Source organism: Heloderma suspectum, chromosome 5 (genome assembly GCF_057233095.1).
Source record: "Heloderma suspectum isolate Gila_16-S chromosome 5, 16-S_ref, whole genome shotgun sequence".
Lineage (NCBI taxonomy): Eukaryota > Metazoa > Chordata > Lepidosauria > Squamata > Helodermatidae > Heloderma > Heloderma suspectum.
Genome location: NC_139462.1, coordinates 126,202,275 through 126,220,898, shown reverse-complemented (window position 1 = coordinate 126,220,898; position 18,624 = coordinate 126,202,275). Strand labels below are relative to the sequence as shown.

Here is an 18,624-nt window from a genome sequence, read left to right as displayed (position 1 = left end):
AAGCAAGCTCCCGGTGAGCGAGCAATCAGGGTGAGCGAACAGGGCGAGCAAACAGGAGTTGGCCAGGGGAGCTGCAGTGGAAGAGGAGACAAAGGCAAAGCGGTGAGTGGGCTAGAGTAAGTCCAGGGGACTTTCCATTCTGAGTCACCATGTGCTCACCATGTGCTCCTGAGAGCTCCAACTGAATTGAAGGGGCGTGGCCTGAGGACTCCCAGAAGCTGTGTGGGCAGGAAGCTGCAGTCTGTTTCCTGTCTCCTCGCTGAGCAGAGCAGAGCAGAGGAAGCTGGTCCAGCTGGTCTAGGGACTATAGAAGGAAGCAAGCTCCCAGAGAGCGAGCGACCAGAGAGAACAAATGGGAGTTTGCCAGGGGAGTTCGGCAGGGGAGGTCAAGGGGGAGGCCCCTAACGGTATTTCCCCATTTTTTCAAAATTTCTTTTTCTTGTAACACACACTTCCATACCAGTGGGACCTTGTTTTTAACCTCCACTGAATAGAGGACAAAGCACAGGCTGCTCCAGTACAATCAGAAAGCTAGAAACATAAAGGGAATAGAGACTATGGAAGGAAAAGACTCTCCAGGGGTGGTGACCTGCAAGGTGTGTGCCATGTTTGTTTTCTTGCCTGAGATCAACATGGCCTACACGTGCAACAAGTGCAAGTTGATCACACTGTTGGATGAAAACGTAAGAGGACTTGAGCGGCGAGTGTCGACCCTCCAGGAAATAAGAGAACATGAAGAGTTCTTGGACAGTAAGGTGGAAATACAGCAGCAAAGTGAAAAACAGAAGCTAGAAGAGCAACAGCAAGCTGAGGCAGAAGAGTAAAATGCTGAGGTGAAGAAAAATGGAGTAGAGGATACTCCTTGGAAAAGGGTGACAGGAGCAGAAGAACTATAAGCCACTCTATACCATTGAAAGCATTGGAACTGTGGAACCATTTCCAGGTACTTGAGGATGAGACTGGAGGGCAGCTTGCAGAGGAAGAATTACAGGGGAACCTGCATGAGAGCGAGCAAGAGGCTGAAGGTCAGTCAAGCAGAGGTGATGAAAGCAAGGCCTACAACAACACAAAAGAGAAGAGTAGTAGTAGTGGGAGACTCCTTGCTGCGTGGGATCAAAACCCAAGTATGTCGCAAAATGGACTCGCCAGGTATGCTGTCTCCCAGGAAGACGGATTAGAGACGTGACTGAAGAGTTGCCTACACTCATAAAGCCCACTGACAGGTATCCTTTTCTTCTCATCCATGTGGGAACAAATGATACTGCCAAGCGGATCTACAAAGAAATCACATCAGACTTTGAAGCTTTGGGAAGGAAACTCAAGAACTTTGGGGCCCGGCTAGTTTTCTCATCCATCCTTCCAGTAGTTAGAGGAGGGATAGAAAGGGAAATAAAAACACTCCGTGTGAATTACTGGCTATGAAGGTGGTGCCGGTGTGAAAGATTTGGATTCTGGGACCACGGGCTATACTTCCTGGAAGATGGACTGTTGGCAAGGGATGGGTGGCACCTCACAAAGGCTGGGAAGAATGTGTTTGGCCACAGCATGAAGAACTTCATCAGGAGGGCTTTAAACTGAATCCTATGGGGGAGGGAGATGTAAGGTTGGGGTAACAATGGATGAAGGCTCATGCACCGCAACGGAGAGAACAGCTCCAATAGCACCCAATTATAGTCTTCAGAAACATGTAGGAAGAAAGCCAGACTATGAAGCACATGGTCTTCGATGTCTATATACTAATGCCCAGTGTATGGGAAACAAACAGAACAAACTTGAACTCTTAATACAGGAGGGAAATTATGACTCTAGGTGTAACTGAAACTTGTGGGATGACTCCCATGACTGGAATACAGCAATTGAAGGATATAACTTGTTCAAAAAGAACAGGAGGAACAGAAGGGGAGGTGGAGTTGCACTATATGTTAAAAATACATATCTCTGCACAGAAATACAGGAGGATGAGCTTGGTAGCCCTATTGAGAGCATCTGGGTTAAAATAAATGGAGCAAAGAATAAAAGGAACCTGGTGGTCAGAGTCTACTACTAGCCACCCAATCAAGGACAAGATGAGCATGGAACTTTTGAAAAGCAAATAGCCAGTGTTTCAAGGAATCATGATGTAGTAGACTAGTAGTAATGGGGGAGTTCAATTTCCCCAATATTTGTTGGGAGACAAATTCTGCAAAACATGGCCCCTCCAAGAAATTCCTGACTTGTGTTGCTGATAATTTCTTCCTACAGAAAGTAGAAGGAACTAGAGGATGGGCTATCCTTGACTTGATCCTAACCAACAGAGGTGACTTAGTGGATCAAGTAGCAGTTATGGGAACTCTGGGGGAAAGTGACCATTTTATACTTGAGTGATTCCTTTGTTATTTCTTTGGTTCTAAAGGAAGCAAAAGCCGACTGTGGCCAAATGCATACCCTGGATTTTAGGAAAGCCAATTTTAATCATAGAATCATAGAATAGTATAGCCTCAGTCCTGGGCCCAGTGCTCTTCAACATTTTTATTAATGACTTGGAGGAGGAGGTGCAGGGAATGCTGATCACATCTGTAGATGACACAAAATTGGGCGGGATAGCTAATAAAAAAAAAAAACAAATGCACAGTTACAAGATGGGCGATACTTGGCTCAACAATACTACAAGCGAGAAGGATCCTGGATTTGTTGCAGATCACAAGCTTAATATGAGCCAACAATGTGATTTGACTGAAAAAAAGCAAATGCTATTTTGGGCTGCATTAATAGAAGTCTAGCTTCCAAATCACGTGAAGTACTAGTTCCCCTCTACTCAGCACTGGTTAGGCCTCATCTGGAGTACTGTGTTGTCTAGTTCTGGGCGTCACACTTTAAGAAGGATGCAGACAAACTGGAGAGAGTTCAGAGGAGGGCAACAAAGATGACCAGGGGACTGGAAACAAAGCCCTATGAGGACAGACTGAAAGAACTGGGCATGTTTAGCCTTGAAAAGAGAGGACTGAGGGGAGATATGATAGCGCTCTTTAAGTACTTGAAAGGTTGTCACAGAGAGGAAGGCCAGCATCTCTTCTTGATCATCCCAGAGTGCGGGACACAGAATAATGGGCTGAAGTTACAGGAAGCCAGATTCCGGCTGAACATCAGGAAAAACCTCCTGACTGTTAGAGCAATACGACAATGGAACCAGTGACCTAGGGAGGTAGTGGGCTCTCCGACACTGGAGGCATTCAAGATGAAGCTGGTCAGCCATCTGTTAGGGATGCTTTGACTTGGATTCCTGCATTGAGCAGGGGGTTGGACTTGATGGTCTATAGGCCCCTTCCAACCCTAGTATTTTATGATTCTATGAGCCCATCCTTTGGATTCTGCATGGGTCATTGTTTTGAGTATGGCTTCTGCTTGGACAGGGGCAAGCCCATTGGCTTATACAGCCTCTCCTGTGATCCTGGGCAGGTAATTCTGTTGCATCTCTGAATGGGAAGGGATAATATGCTTTAATCACACCCAGGGCCAAGAAGTCGCATAGTTCCCTACCCCAGTGGCGGGTGAGGGGAAGGGGCAGAGCTGGAACAGTGACTCATGTAGAGCGGCAGAGGACAGCTTCCTCTTTGGATAGGTGTTTTGAGCTCAGAAGAGACTTCCTTTATTTCATTAATTTATCTACTGTGGCACACTGCTGTGCCTTAGGCATCATTTGAAAACTACTTGTTAGCAACCAATACTAGCAACTGTAGGGTCTTGTCAAAGTCACTTAATCACACTCCCTCCCTCCTCATACAGCAGTTAGAGAAACTAAACAAAAATATGTTATTTTGAGACATAAAGTCTCTCTCTCTAATTGCAAATTTAGAATGAGTAAAATTTATTTACCAGTGTTAGCAGTGAAATAAAGTGTACCTCTAAGCATATGCAGAATGCTTTTCTCTCACCACTGAGCACTTATAGTCCCCGCTCCCCACTCGGTTCATTCCATATGACAATCCTTCCTCATTCTCCTGTCCAGTAGCAACTCTTCATAAAAGCAGATGCGCCTCTACCTCCTCGTTATGAGAAAGCTCCCATTGTCTCCTCCTTCCCATCATTTAATTTGTGTCAGTACTTCACCAGGATGCAGCCAAGGAACCTGCTCTGTTTCTTTGGAGAAACTCTGAGCATGTACGAAATACCTTTCCCTCAGCACTGAGGCTAGAGTCCATGCAAAATGGAAAAAAAACAACAACCCAAGAATGACAAAACATGAATAGGATTGGGCTGAAAAGGTAGTCAATTCAGTGGATTGGAATGGGGTGGGCAGTTTATTAAGACTGCAGTACCATGCTCACAAGTCAGGACTTATTTCTGAGTAAACACACAGAAGATCAAGCTGCAATCCTCCTTGCAAAAGTAACTTGTGCTGGAATCTTATGTACACTTTTCTGGGAGTAAGCTCCATTGAACATAATGGGATTTACTTCTGAATAGACATACATAAGATTGTATAACTGAGCAGTATTTATCTCCCCTTCACCTCCCAAATTTTAACTCCTATTTTTATTAAAGCTCTCCATTCACAGGAATATATGAAGCTGCTTTATAATGAGTGAGATCCTTGGTCCATCTAGCCCACTACTGTCAACACTGACTGGCAGTGGCTCTCCAGGGTTTCAAACAGGATTCCTTCCTAGCCCTACCCAGTGATGCTGGGGTTGAACCTGGGACTTTCTGCATGCCAAGCATGTGCTCTACCACTGAGCTATGGCCCTCCCTATAGCTTGATAATGGCAACTGACAAACAAAACAGCCCCAGATTCCTTCCTCTGCAGCCATGTGAACCCACTTTTCTCAAAGGCCTGGGCACGGAGAAGGAGAAAAACAAATCCCCTTGTCTGTTTGTATATAGTCAAATACAGTTCGGAACTACTCTTGTTCACCACTCTCCTTCTTGAGAATTCCCCAAGATATGCTCTAGATGGAATAAAGCAGAGAAAGACCAGGATAGGGGAGGGAAAAAAGAAAAAAGAAGAATGGTGACTGGAAGGGAGAAAGAGAGAGAATTCCCTAAGCCAGGTGGCTCTTTTCAGAAAGGTAACAATTCAGAGGAATTTAGGACGTTATGAGGAGCGAGTGTGTGTGTGTGAGGGTTGCACATACTTTAAGTTTATGAGGTGAGGTGGCTCAGGGCTTTTTCTTGCTTTTTTAAAACTGTAAAACCTATTTGAAAGTCCAGCACTTCCTGGATCATAACATCACATAGGCATAACCCTCTTTTTGGTATAATCTGCTCCCTGCAGCTAAATAGGAGAAATTAAAGTGGAGGGGGAAGAAGAAGTTTGTGGAGGCTGATTAAATTCTTTGTTGCGTTGAAGCTACTGAACCTCTGCAGAAGCCAAAGGTTCCAGTTTGGGGCAGTAAAATCAGATGCTGTATGAAATACCAGAATTTCACAGGGAAGTCTTCCTGTCCTTTCCCCACGCTCTTCAAAATGTCATTGTAGGCAAGCTCCCAGCAGTGGGCATGAAAGAGCAGAAAAACAGGGAAAGAGAAAAAATGAGCAGACTGTGGAAAGAAAGGTGGCAGTCTCCCCTTTAGTTTAAAAGTCATCTGCCTTCTTGCTACATTCCCTACTGGTCTGCTAAGGGAGTGAGTCCTAAGATATCCTAGTAACTGCAAGGCTACTGAGCTCAGAGGGAAGAAGCAGGCTTGTATTAAGGGAGATGATGGCATTAGGTTCTAATGCCAACTAAAGTTCTGGGACACAGTTTAGAAGATCTGGGGCACATGCCCAGGTGTGCCTTTCTATAACAAAGCACATGGCTGTGGCAAACGACCTGAGTTATAATTACTATGGTTGAATTAGGTTCTCTCAGATATCTATGGCTTGGCTTATGCTGAAGAGCTTTTAGGTCAAAGTTTATCCCAGTTCAGAAACTGGGTTGCAGATCCTGTTCACCAAATCTTGTCGCCCATGCAACCCCATAACATCTGCTTCCCCCGCCCCCATCCCAAGAAAGCAAGGTCAAGGAGTTGCACTGGCCAGCTCAGGGTTTTCCAAAAAATCAAGTCACCTTAATTTAAGAATAAAATCAAAGTCTTGGAGTGGATCCTGATTTAGGAGCATGCAACTGGGCTGGTGGATACAGACCTCACTAGAGCAGCTCTCCAGCCCCCTGAAAATGCTGCACAGAAGGTTGGAGAACGCTGCAGAATGAAGTGAGTTGTGGTGCATGGGGATCCCCCCAAATCAGGCAGAGGCACCTTCCATGAGCAGAGCCCTTCCATTGACGGAAGGCAGATCCTGGAACCAGCCCCTTGAGAACCAGCGAAACAGAGTGTAGGAAAGGATCCAGAAGGTTATTTTGCTCCTGCTTAATCTAAAAGAAATGTAAGATCTTTTAAATTCATGCATGCATTTCATACACGGAAACATAAATAGCACCTTCTTTTGACGGTGTACACTAGCTTTACTGAACCTGATCCTCTCCAGGACTGTTGGACTGGAACCCCCTTCAGTCCTATTTCTTATTGCTGAAAATCCATTAATGAGGCAAAGATGGAATAGCTACGCAATGTCTTTTGACTGATAGCGCTGGGATAATTAAGGAATTAAGGTGCTTACAAATACCCTCATGGTTCAAGATGTGCTAAGCATGTAATATACTTGATTGTTGCTGTCCTCGTATCGCTCAGAGGCAGTGATGGGGGTGGGGAGGTGAGGCAGAGTGACAGTCCGCTGTTGTAGAAATCAAGTGAATTCATGGCAGAAAACTCAGGCACGTGCAATTTGTGACTTATCACAATTTTATTGTGAGAAATTGCTAACCAACCTCTCTCAAAGCAATATAAGGTAAAATGCCAAGTGAAGAACCATTAAAAATGTTTAATGATACATAATTAAGAATTTGGAGATGTAAACAAGTAAGAATAGAGATTGTATTAAAGAGAAGTTACACAAATACACAAGCAGAATGAATTCTGGATAACTGATATCAAAAACTAATTGGCAAAGTAGTCTGGATATCTAAGGAAGAATGCAGAATTAATACCCATCATGCAAGGCTAAAGGTTATTTGAGGAATGTAGAGTGTTAGGTGGTAAAACATCATTACTTTATTACTCAAGGTCAAAGGTGTGCTTAGAGTTCACGTATCAGTTAACGGTTGATAATAAATGGTCAATAAATATTGTACAAGGTACACACAATCAAATCTGAAATATTGATGTTTCGGAAAGGTTATACAATTACATTTTAAGAAGTAAATTTTAAGATGGGAGTTGTTTTCTCAAAGACAGAATGTAGAATCAGTTTTGTCTAGCCTAAAAGATATATGTTAACCTTTTTGTGTTTTAATCATTTGAATTTTTGAGCAGTTAAGACTGAGCTCATATATATGAGATAATAACCAGTCAAGTAATCTTGTAAAAAGTGAATGAATATACTCTGATGTTTCAGCACGTCAGCTTCTTATCATTCAGAAGCTAAGCGATGCTGGTGTGAAAGCCAGATCAGGCTCTGGCACCCATCTAGCACAAGTAACTGTTACCAAGACAGAGTCTTCCAAGTAAGTTCCCTAAGGGGAATTTACCTATAGGTTCAAAGGGGTGGTGGGGTGGTTAAAGTATTTAGGACTGAGTTAAGGTTCCAATTAGGGAAATGATGTACCACAGGGGGATCAAGGAGATCTATTCCCTTACGAAACATACACACGATGATGAGAGGAGAAACTTCCTTTGCCTCCTAATCCCAAAAGTGATATTGAGTAGTGCTACTTTCCTCTTTCCCCTTCATGGATCACTGCCTTGTTGTGGCGAAGGGGCTTGTATAACTCAGTGAAGCCATAAGCTATGCCGTGCAGGGCCACCCAAGATGGACAGGTCATGGCAGAGAGTTCTGACAAAATGTGGTCCACTGGAGAAGGAAATGGCAACCCACTCCAGTATTCTTGCCAAGAAAACCCCATGGAACGTAACACAAGGCTAAAAGAGATGACGCCGGAAGATGAGCCCCTCAGGTCGGAAGGTGTCCAATATACTACTGGGGAAGAGCAGAGGGTATTTCCAAGTAGCGCCAGAAAGAGTGAAGCGGCTGGGCCAAAGCCGAAAGGACAGTCAGCTGTGGATGTGTCTGGTGGTGAAAAGAAAATCCGATGCTGTAAAGAACAATATTGTTTAGGAACCTGGAATGTCAGATCAATGAATCAAGGTAAGCTGGAGGTGGTCAAACATGAGATGGCAAGATTGAACATCGACATCTTGGGAATCAGCGAACTAAAATGGACAAGCATGGGCGAATTTAATTCAGGTGACCATCGTATCTACTACTGTGGGCAAGAATCCCTTAGAAGAAATGGAGTAGCACTCATAGTCAACAAAAGGGTGGGAAAAGCAGTACTGGGGTACAATCTTAAAAACGATAGAATGATTTCAGTACGAATCCAAGGCAAACCATTCAACATCACAGTAATTCAAGTCTACGCCCCAACCACTGATGCCGAAGAAGCTGAGGTTGATCGGTTCTATGAAGTCCTACAACACCTTCTAGAACTAACACCAAAAAAAGATGTCCTCTTCATCATAGGGGATTGGAATGCTAAAGTAGGAAGTCAAGAAATCACCGGGATAACAGGCAAGCATGGCCTTGGTGTACAAATGAAGCAGGACAAAGGCTAATAGAGTTTTGCCAAGAGAACACGCTGATCATAGCAAACACTCTTTTCCAACAGCACAAGAGGCGACTCTACACATGGACATCACCAGATGGTCAATATCGAAATCAGATTGATTATGTCCTTTGCAGCCAAAGATGGAGAAGCTCTATACAGTCAGTAGAAACAAGACCTGGAGCTGACTGTGGCTCAGATCATGAGCTTCTTCTTGCAAAATTTCAGCTTACATTGAAGAACGTAGGGAAAACCACTAAACCATTCAGGTATGGCCTAAATCATATCCCTTATGAATATACAGTGGAGGTGAGGAATAGATTTCAGGGATTAGACCTGATAGACAGAGTGCCTGAGGAACTATGGATGGAGGTCGGTAACACTGTTCAGGAGGGAGCAACGAAATCCATCCCAAAGAAAAAGAAATGCAAGAAAGCAAAGTGGCTGTCTGATGAGGCTCTATAAGTAGCCGAGGAAAGAAGGGAAGCAAAAAGCAAGGGAGAAAGGGGAGGATATATCCAACTGAATGCAGAGTTCCAGATAATAGCAAGGAGAGTCAAGAAGGTCTTCTTAAATGAACAATGCAAAGAAATCGAAGAAAACAATAGAATGGGAAAGACTAGAGATCTTTTCCAGAAAATCGGAGATCTCAAGGGAACGTTTTGTGCAAAGACAGGCATGATAAAGGACAAAGAAGGCAGGGACCTAACAGAAGCAGATGAGATTAAGAAGAGGTGGAAAGAATACACAGAAAAACTATACAGGAAAAATCTTAATGTCCCTGATAGCCATGATAGTGTGGTCACTGAACTTGAGCTGGACATCCTAGAGAGTGAAGTCAAGTGGGCCTTAGGAAGCATTACTAACAACAAAGCTAGTGGAGATGACAGTATTCCAGCTGAGCTATTTAAAATCCTAAAAGATGATGCTGTTAAAGTGCTGCACTCAATATGCCAACAAATTTGGAACACTCAACAGTGGCCACAAGACTGGAAAAGGTCAGTTAACATTCCAATTCCAAAGAAGGGCAATGCCAAAGAGCGTTCAGTGTTGTTACTGTTCAGTCGTTAAGTTGTGTCTGACTCTTCGTGACCCCATGGACCATAGCACGCCAGGCCTTCCTGTTCTCGACTCTTTCCTGGAGTGTGCTCAAGTTCATATTCATTGCATCGGTGATGCTATCTAGCCATCTCATCCTCTGCCGTCCCCTTCTCCTTTTGCCTTCAATCTTTCCCAGCATCAGGGTCTTTTCCAGTTCAAACGACCGTACAATTGTGCTGATTTCACATGCCAGCAAGGTTATCCTCAAAATCCTACAAGCTAGGCTTCAGCAGTATGTGAACCGAGAATTACCAGAAGTACAAGCTGGGTTTCGAAGAGGCAGAGGAGCTAGAGATCAAATCACCAACATTGTCTGGATCATGGAGAAAGCAAGAGAATTTCAGAAAGACGTCTATTTCTGCTTCATTGACTACGCTAAAGCCTTTGATTGTGTGGATCACAACAAACTGTGGCAAATTCTGAAAGAGATGGGACTACCACACCACCTTACCCGTCTCCTGAGAAACCTGTACGAGGGTCAAGAAGCAACAGTAAAAACCGGACATGGAACAACCAATTGGTTCAAAATTGGGAAAGGAGTACGACAAGGCTGTATATGGTCACCCTGCTTATTTAACTTGTATGCAGAGTACATCATGAGAAACGCTGGGCTGGATGAATCACAGGTTGGAATTAAGATTGCTGGGAGAATAATCAACAACCTCAGATATGCAGACGATACCACCCTAATGGCAGAAAGCGAAGAGGATCTGAAGAGCTTCTTGTTGAGGGTGAAAGTGGAGAGTGCAAAAGCTGGTTTGAAACTCAACATTAAAAAAACTAAGATCATGGCATCTGGCCCCATCACTTCCTGGCATATAGAAGGGGAAGAAATGGAAGCAGTGACAGATTTTATTTTCTTGGGCTCCAAGATCACCGCAGACGGTGACTGTAGCCATGAAATTAAAAGACGCTTGCTCCTTGGGAGGAAAGCTATGGCAAACCTAGACAGCATAGTAAGAAGCAGAGACATCACCTTGCCGACAAAGGTTCATATAATCAAAGCTATGGTTTTCCCACTAGTAACGTGTGGCTGTGAGAGCTGGACTATAGGGAAGGCTGAGGCCGAAGAATTGATGCTTTCGAACTGTGGTGCTGGAGAAGACTCTTACAAGTCCCCTGGACTGCAAGGAAGTCAAACCAGTCAATCCTAAAGGAAATCAACCCTGAGTGCTCATTGGAAGGACAGATAATGGAGCTGAAGCTCAAATATTATTTTGGCCACCTAATGCAAAGAGAAAAGTCACTGGAAAAGACCCTGATGCTGGGAAAGATTGAAGGCAAAAGGAGAAAGGGACAGCAGAGGATGGGATGGCTAGATAGCATCACCAATGCAATGCATATGAACTTGAGCAACCACCAGGAGAGAGTGGGGGACAGGAAGGCCTGGCGTGCTATGGTCCATGGGGTCACCAAGAGTCAGACACGACTTAATGACTGAACAACAAGAAATGCCCATGTTATCACCTTCCCTTCTGCCCACCCTTTCTCAGCAAGAAGAGGGCTCCTTTGGATGCAAACACCTTTTAAACTCATGTCACTTATACGTATATTCGCTGGTCTGGACATTGAAAAGGAGTAGGCAAAGAGATTCTCACAACCCCTCCGCTCACGCTTGGTAAAGAGCATTGCAGGGAATGAGTTACTTCCATGTAGACACGTTTGGGGCAATCCTCTCCTCGTGCCAACCCTTTCATGATGCCACTCCTCCTTCCGCCAATCAGTGCTGGTCTCCCCCAGCCCATACTGAAGGCAGCTCAGGGCACACAGACTCCCAAACCACACTAAAACCACTGCAATGGGACAATCTGCCACAAAATGAGTTCACAATAATGCGATTTTTATGGTACAAAAAAACATGCTTGCAACAGAGAGGGGTGTGTGTCATCTGCCATAATCATTTGGGGGGCACAGTAGGACTGGAGTAAATGCCCCATGTAGATTGGCCCTAAGTCCCATTGAGTTCATTGGGTCTTACTCCAAGGTAAGTCTCCAAAATAGCAAACTCACAGCTGGATTTCACACTTTTGAATAATTTCTACACCATCTCCCAAATTATGTATATATTACATTTATTAAAAATAATTGTTATCCTGAATCAAATCAGATAGTTAATAATTTACAGAGCAGCCCAAGTGGGTTGGGGGGCAGGGAGTGAAGTGGTGGACTTACTCTCAAGGAAGTGTACATATGATTACAACCTGAATGGTACCCTTATACTTGCCAGCTGTTTCCTTTGAAGCTTGGGAACACCTTTTGTTTTCAGAATGACCTCCCCTGCAAATGAAAGAAGCTTTGTCTGGCCAATTTAGCTTTTATTGCCTCCTGCACACTGATGCTATGATTCACACCAATTGGCATACCTTTGCGTTTGCAGGTACTCCTGGATTCTCTCCTAGGCCTGTTTGGATTACCACAACATACTTTACATGGGACTACCCTGAAGACTGTTTGGAAACTTCAGCTCAGCTGGTTCAGAATGCTGCCTCTTCATTGCTGATCTTCCACCAACAGGTAAACCCCTTTTTATTTAAAACGGCATTTGGCCTACTGCGCTGACCTGTTTTATTTCGCGCTGATGCTCTGTGGTTTAGGGCACAATCCTATCCTGATGCTTGTAAGCCTCCAAACTCAGAAGCTGACGGGCATCCAATGCAGAGCAGGAGAAGCAGCGGAAGTGATCTTCACCTCTGCACTCCTTCCGCTCTGCATTTTGCTAGATGGGCTTTTTCGCCCGCCTAGCTAGGACGCTGCAGAGGGGGAGGAAAGGAGGCTGGGGAGGCCAGGGGGTGCTTTGTAAGCTAGCCTCTCCAGTCCTCTCCCCTCCCTACCCACAGAAACGCCCCCTTTACCTCCTTTCCGAGGTCGCTTTTGCAACCTCGGAAAAGAAGCCCATGGGGTTCTCCCTGTGCTGGCTGTGAGGGGGCGGGGGAGGGGACAAGAAGCAGGTATTGGTGGGATATCCAAAATACCCTGTGGCCCCCCAGACGCTGTCTAGGGGCCATAGGATTGTTCCCTCCATCTGTATTTCTAATTTCATTATGTTTTTAACTGGCTGCCATTTTAACTGGCTGCTCTTATCCGATTTTATTGTGGTATTACTTGTTTGTGGATTATTTTTTTATTTTGGATTTTATTGTGATTAGTCACTTTGGGCATTTTTTAGAGAAAGGTGTTACAAATAAATGTAACAAATGTATATGTAACAAATAAACAAACAAACAGGAGGCAGGCATCGACACTGTAGGATAAAAGGGGCTGCATACAAATATCTAGATGGGCTACAATAAGTAAAACAACTGACAGAATAGAACAGTAGTTGTCAAACATTCTGAACTTAGGAAACATTTTCCATAGTGATTTATCTGCCCAGGAACATTGTTCTCTTCTGCCACTGAACACTGAAAAATGTGGAAAGGATTCTGGGATACAGTTTAGGATACATACCTTTCATTGGGCAGTAGGCCTTTCAAGCCCCATGTGAATGAGTGAGCTCCCAAGAGTGCATCCCAGAATCCGCTTCAACATACTCTGGGGCTGTTCACACAACATGACAGCCCACCATGGGTTATTTAACCCACAGTGAGGCTGTGGTGTGTGCAGGGTGTGTGCGGCCGCCATTTTGAATATGCAATCCCTGCTTGGAGGCTGTCATGTTGTGCGAACCCAGCAAGAATGGGTTATGCGAGGGTTAAAACAACCCTCGCATAACCCATGATCTGTTTTACAGTTATGCATGAAATAACCCACAATGAGCCACGGTGCATCACTTGAACATGGTCATGACAAGGGACGACTGGCAATGATGGAGAAGCTTCTCCACCAAGTTTCTCATCCAAGAATCTTGAACATGTTTCCAAGAACCACATTCCCAGGAACACAGAGAACACCCTGAAACAGGCCAGTTCCAGCTCCACACCTGTTGCCTTTGAGATCTGAGACTCACCTTGGTGTCTTCAGCAGTCTCTTCACCTGTGTCAGTTTCATCATAAAGGTCAGACTCCTCAGAGGCTATTGGGACATGTATGGTCAGGTTAGGATTGTTAATGAAGTTCATTTGATTCAGTTCATCAGTGAGAGACTCTTTTTTGGCTATCTTATCCATGTATTCTGGCTTGAAGTCCTGGCCCTCTTTTTTAGCTATCCCATCCAGGTATTCTGATTTGAAGTCCTGACTCGCGTCCACATGGTTGAGGACAAAGTTCTCCTTCTTGCTGTCCTCCTGCTCCTCAGAAGGTAGCTCTGTCTTCTCCTTCCATTCCCTGTGAAGTAGCAGGAGGACATGCTTCTTTACAAAGTCAGTCCCCCGGGTGATTCTGCCAATTGCAATCTGCAAATTGTTCATCTCACCATCATCATCAGAGGCTGCCAGGCTATCAGCGCTGAAGGAGCTTAGCAGCAAAGCTAAGAACAGGTTGAGGACCTGAGGAGACAAAAGCAAATACCACCGCAAAGTTCAGCAGGATGCTTTCAGCAGCTCTGAAATGGGAACTCCCTGCCCCTAAGGTCTTGGGACTACCAGCCCATACAGAGAAGCCACCAATGAAAGTGCCATCCAGTTTGTAGGAATAATTTAAACGAACAGGTGGCAATGGACAGAAGCTGCCACCAAGACAGGGGGCGAGTGAGCAGTGGGGGTTGCTGCTCTATACCGTCTTACCACTTGCTTGCAGCGGTGGCTGGTGGCAGCAGCAGCCAGTGCCACTGCTGAGCGGAGGAAGGCAAGTACGTGATCAGCGGCTGCTCCACGAACTGCAGTGCTGGCTCCAGGTTTTTGAGGGTCCTTGGGCAAGCCACCCTCGATGCCCACCCCCTCCCAGTGAGCCCGCCTTCTCACCACCATCGTCACCAGCTGCTCTTGCTCCTCCTCCTCTTTCTCAGCTCTGCTAGCACCTGCTTGCTTGGCAGGCAGAGAGCCAGGGAGCAAGCAGGCTGTGGCATCTCCTGCTCCCCCTTCTCACCACCACTGTTGCCTGGGTCAGAGCGAGAGGCAAGGGAACTAGCAGGCTGTCATGATGAAGAGGAGGAGCAAGCCCAGGGGGTTCCTGTCAGTGGGCCTCTGCTAGGGTGTGGGCCCTCGGCAGGTGCCCAGTCATGCCCACCATTGACTTCCTCGTGCACCACCCTGGGCAAATGAGCCAAAGGCAGTGGTGCCTAGCAGTAGCAGAAGCCACTTGCTCATCTGCCCTCCCCCCCCCCCACAGTAGCTCTTGCTCCTAGCAGCCATTGCTACTCACACCCTGGCAACAGAGCAAGCGTTGGCAGTGGCTACTGTAAGAGAGCCTATCGAGCAGGCAAGTCTGCCACACATCTGCTGTCCACTTACTGCCATCACCCCTCTATCCAGCCCCAGATTTGGAGCTAGGAGAAGCCTAGAATCTTTTTCTTGGGAGGGATCAACTACCAGTCACTGGCACTGCTGGGCAAGTTCAGCCTGTTTATTATTTGCCTCCTTTTAGTAGAAGCGTGTAGCCTGGACAAGTGATCTGACACGCAAGGGGATGATTCTTGGGTGTTTGCAAGTATACAGTTAAAACCCAGGCTCTAAATTAATACATTTTATTACGTTTAGGGATAATTGACAGGGACGTTACTAGGCACATAAAAGATTCAGGGCCCAGGCCCATAGGACACAAATCTGCTTAAAATCTGCATATGCTAACTTATATTCATATATATGTAAATTTAGAAATAATTCCTTGGATTTATTTAAATTTCACAGGAGGCAAAGCCAGCCATTTAGGTTCTCATCCAAATAATCTCAAATGAAATAAATTCTTCAGTTTGGACCTTCCAAAGCAGCCCCACTTCACTTCGGACTGATTTGGAGCCCATCCACTTTGCTTAGGATCCGAAGCGAGATTCAGATATCCAAATCATTTTGATATGACATTTTCCCATTGATTTGCATTGGAAAATAGAAACGGCCATAACTTTTTCAGTTTTCAAGATAAATAAATGAAATTTGGGGATCTGTCAGCCCCCATGGAGGGGATTCCACCAGCCAAATTTCATACAGTTTGTCCCATTAATTATTGTGGTAGGTGGAGTTAAATTTTTATTTTTTCAACAAAAACTCTGAAAGCAAAGAGGTACAACATGTCACAGTTTCCACAGAACTGCATGAAAGTTGGAGACCTCTCAGCCCCATGGAGGGGATCCCACCTGCCAAATTTCAGACAGTTTGGCCCAGTAGTTTTTGTGGTAGGAACAGGTAAAAAGTGCTGTTTTCAGAAACTCAAACCAAAGGTCATAAAGCGATAATCAGAGAAGTTAGGTGTTTAAGTGGTGATTACAAGGAGGTCACTATCCTTAATCTCTGCTGTAGGTTTCTTTGAAGTGCAATACCCCTCTCCCCTTTCCCATTCAGCTTCATAGTGGATGACCTCAGGCTCTCTTTGGCTGAATTTGGAATATGCATTAGCTGGGGAAACAAGCTGGAGTAGTTGTTGTGCTAATGTGCTTTTTTTTAATCACACACAAAATGAATTTTTATTTTATTTTATATCTTAATTAAAAAAATAGCCACACCACCCCTGCCAAATTTCAGACAGTTTTTAATTTTAAAAATTAAAAAAACAAGCAAGCAAACCTAAAGAATTGGGCGTGCACTTCATTATCCATCATTATCTTTACATATGCAGTTGGTGATCTGGTCAGGTCCTGGAAACCTCCACCTTGTGGACCCATACTTCCCCCACCCCATCTTCTCCATGGTGGCCTGCCTAAGCCTTTTGGGGGTGAGAGACGGAGAGCTTGCAGGAATTCTGGCACTACCAGCCTTCTGCTTGCCCCTGCTGCCTGCCTGCTGGGATGCGGGGGCCTCTTCCCCAAGCAAGTCAGATTGGTGCTGCCTCCTTAAGTGAACTACTGGTGGTGCAGTGCCCTGGCTGTTTTCCCCCTGCTCAGAGACGCCTTGCAGTGGTGGCAGACGGCAGTGCTGGGATCCTCAAAGTGGTCCCACACAATGCTGCCCCGACATTTCTGTGGAGACACAGACTGCTAGCCTTGAGTCTCAGGGGTCGCCACATGAGCAGGGGGGACAATGGAAGAGGGGCCAGGTGCAGGAGCCTCTGCCTGCTGCTCGTCCTCGCTCACACCCTGGAGGATCTCTTGACCCTCCACCACACTGAGGACATCAGACACCTCTGAGGTAACATCCATCAGCGGGCTCCCCTCTTCCACCACAGAAGGAGATGCTGCTCCTTTGGCGAGAGTGCTGCTGCTGCTGCCTGCACCAGCTTCCTCAAACAGTGACCTCCGGGCACTGCGACTTGCCTCTGCACTCTGCTGCTCCACACTCTGCACCAGGATGCACTATCCGGACTGGGGGGGAGCCAGCTTTCTTACCAGTGCTGCTAGTCCCAGCAGCACCTTGCCCACCTCTGCCAACAACACCCTAAAGATGCCTCATGTTGGGCTGGCTTGCTTTGTCACATGTTGTAGTATTATATTATTTAAATATTTATTTATTTATGTCATTTTGATACCGCCCAATAGCCGAAGCTCTCTATTGTAGTAGCCATATCGGGGGTCAGACTAAGTAGCCTCATGCAGTCTCGTGCTTCATGTTCTTGCTGAGCTCTTGCTCTCATAGTGCAAGATATGTATGTCATAGTGATATGTATATCATGTTCTCTGCTGTTCTCTGCTTATCATGGCTACCCTATAACCCATTTCTTGTATTATAAACAATGGTGCTAGGAGAAGAAATGTTGAGGACTGCAACCCCACACGGGAGGGAGAGGAGGAGCCGTTTCCTATGTGTCACAATATCTATAAAAACAATGTGCTGATATAAATCGGGGCTTTTGGCTCTTTGGAAGTGATTCCAGCCATAAAGCCCGCGCGTTAAATACAGAAAAACTCTTTTTCCTTCACTCCGTGGTCTCTCTGACTCTGAGTTCTGCAACACTATAATAATAATAATAGCTCTTGATGTGTGTGTAGTGCTTTGCCCACTGTTTTTTGAAATGTGGACTGTGTACTGCTTTGCCACACGCTGTTTGCTTGTCCACACAGCACAAGCATGCATGCGCACGCGCACACACACACACAAGCAAAAGAAAAGCAAACACTGAACTACCTACAAGAAAAGGAATGTGTGTGTGTGGGGGAGACTAAGTATAATCCTAACAGAAGAGAAAAGGGTTTTATTTTTTTTTTATTGGTGGTGGGGAAGAGATAAAAAATGGGAAGGCCCCTCACCATCTTTGTTGCCCTCCTCTGGATATGTTCCAGTTCGGTGATATTCTTCTTAAACTGCATTGCCCAGAGTTGGACATGGTACTCCAGGTAGTATTTTACCAAGGCAGAATAGAGTGGTACCACTACGTCCCACTATGTGAACACTATGCTTCTGTTGGCGCAGCTAGAATTGCATTAGCTGTTTTAGCTGCTACCTTGCATTGCTGACTCATGTTTAGTTTGTGGTCTACTAAAATCCCCAGATCCTTTTCAAAGTCCTGCTAGCAAGCCAGGGGTCTTCCATCTTATATTTGTGCATCTTATTTTTCCTGCCTAAATGCAGACCTTTATGTTTATCCCTGTTGAAATTCATTTTAGTAGTTTTGGCCCACTTCTCCATCCTGTCAATATAATCTTGAATCCTGTTTCTGTCTTCTAAGGTATTAGGTATCCAACCCAGTTTGGTTTCATCTGCAAATCTGATGAGCATCCTCTCTGCTCCTTCATCCAAGTCATTTATAAAGATGCTAAACAAAACTGGGCCCAGAATAGCACCCCACTTGCCTCCAGATGATGAGGAGCCATTGATGAGCACTCTCTGGGCATGGTCCATGAACCAGCTACAAATCCATCTAACAGCAGCATCATCTAGCCCACATTATACCAGCTTGTCAACAAGAATATAATGAGGGACCTTGTTGAATGCCTTGCTGAAATC

General features: G+C 45.2%; 1 protein-coding gene across 3 annotated transcripts in view; it reads right to left on the bottom strand.

The window, feature by feature from the left end:
- The window catches only part of SCN4A (sodium voltage-gated channel alpha subunit 4), a 151,378-nt gene that overhangs the window by 25,330 nt on the left and 107,424 nt on the right, over window positions 1-18,624 (bottom strand). For 2 of the 3 annotated variants that reach the window (XM_084860019.1, XM_084860020.1), the window contains exon 15: window positions 13,666-14,142. In XM_084860019.1, coding sequence (XP_084716145.1) covers window positions 13,666-14,142 — 477 coding nt within the window. Of the gene's footprint in view, window positions 1-10,165; window positions 10,178-13,665; window positions 14,143-18,624 lie in introns of all 3 variants that reach the window. The other variant, XM_084860021.1, reaches the window with a different exon arrangement.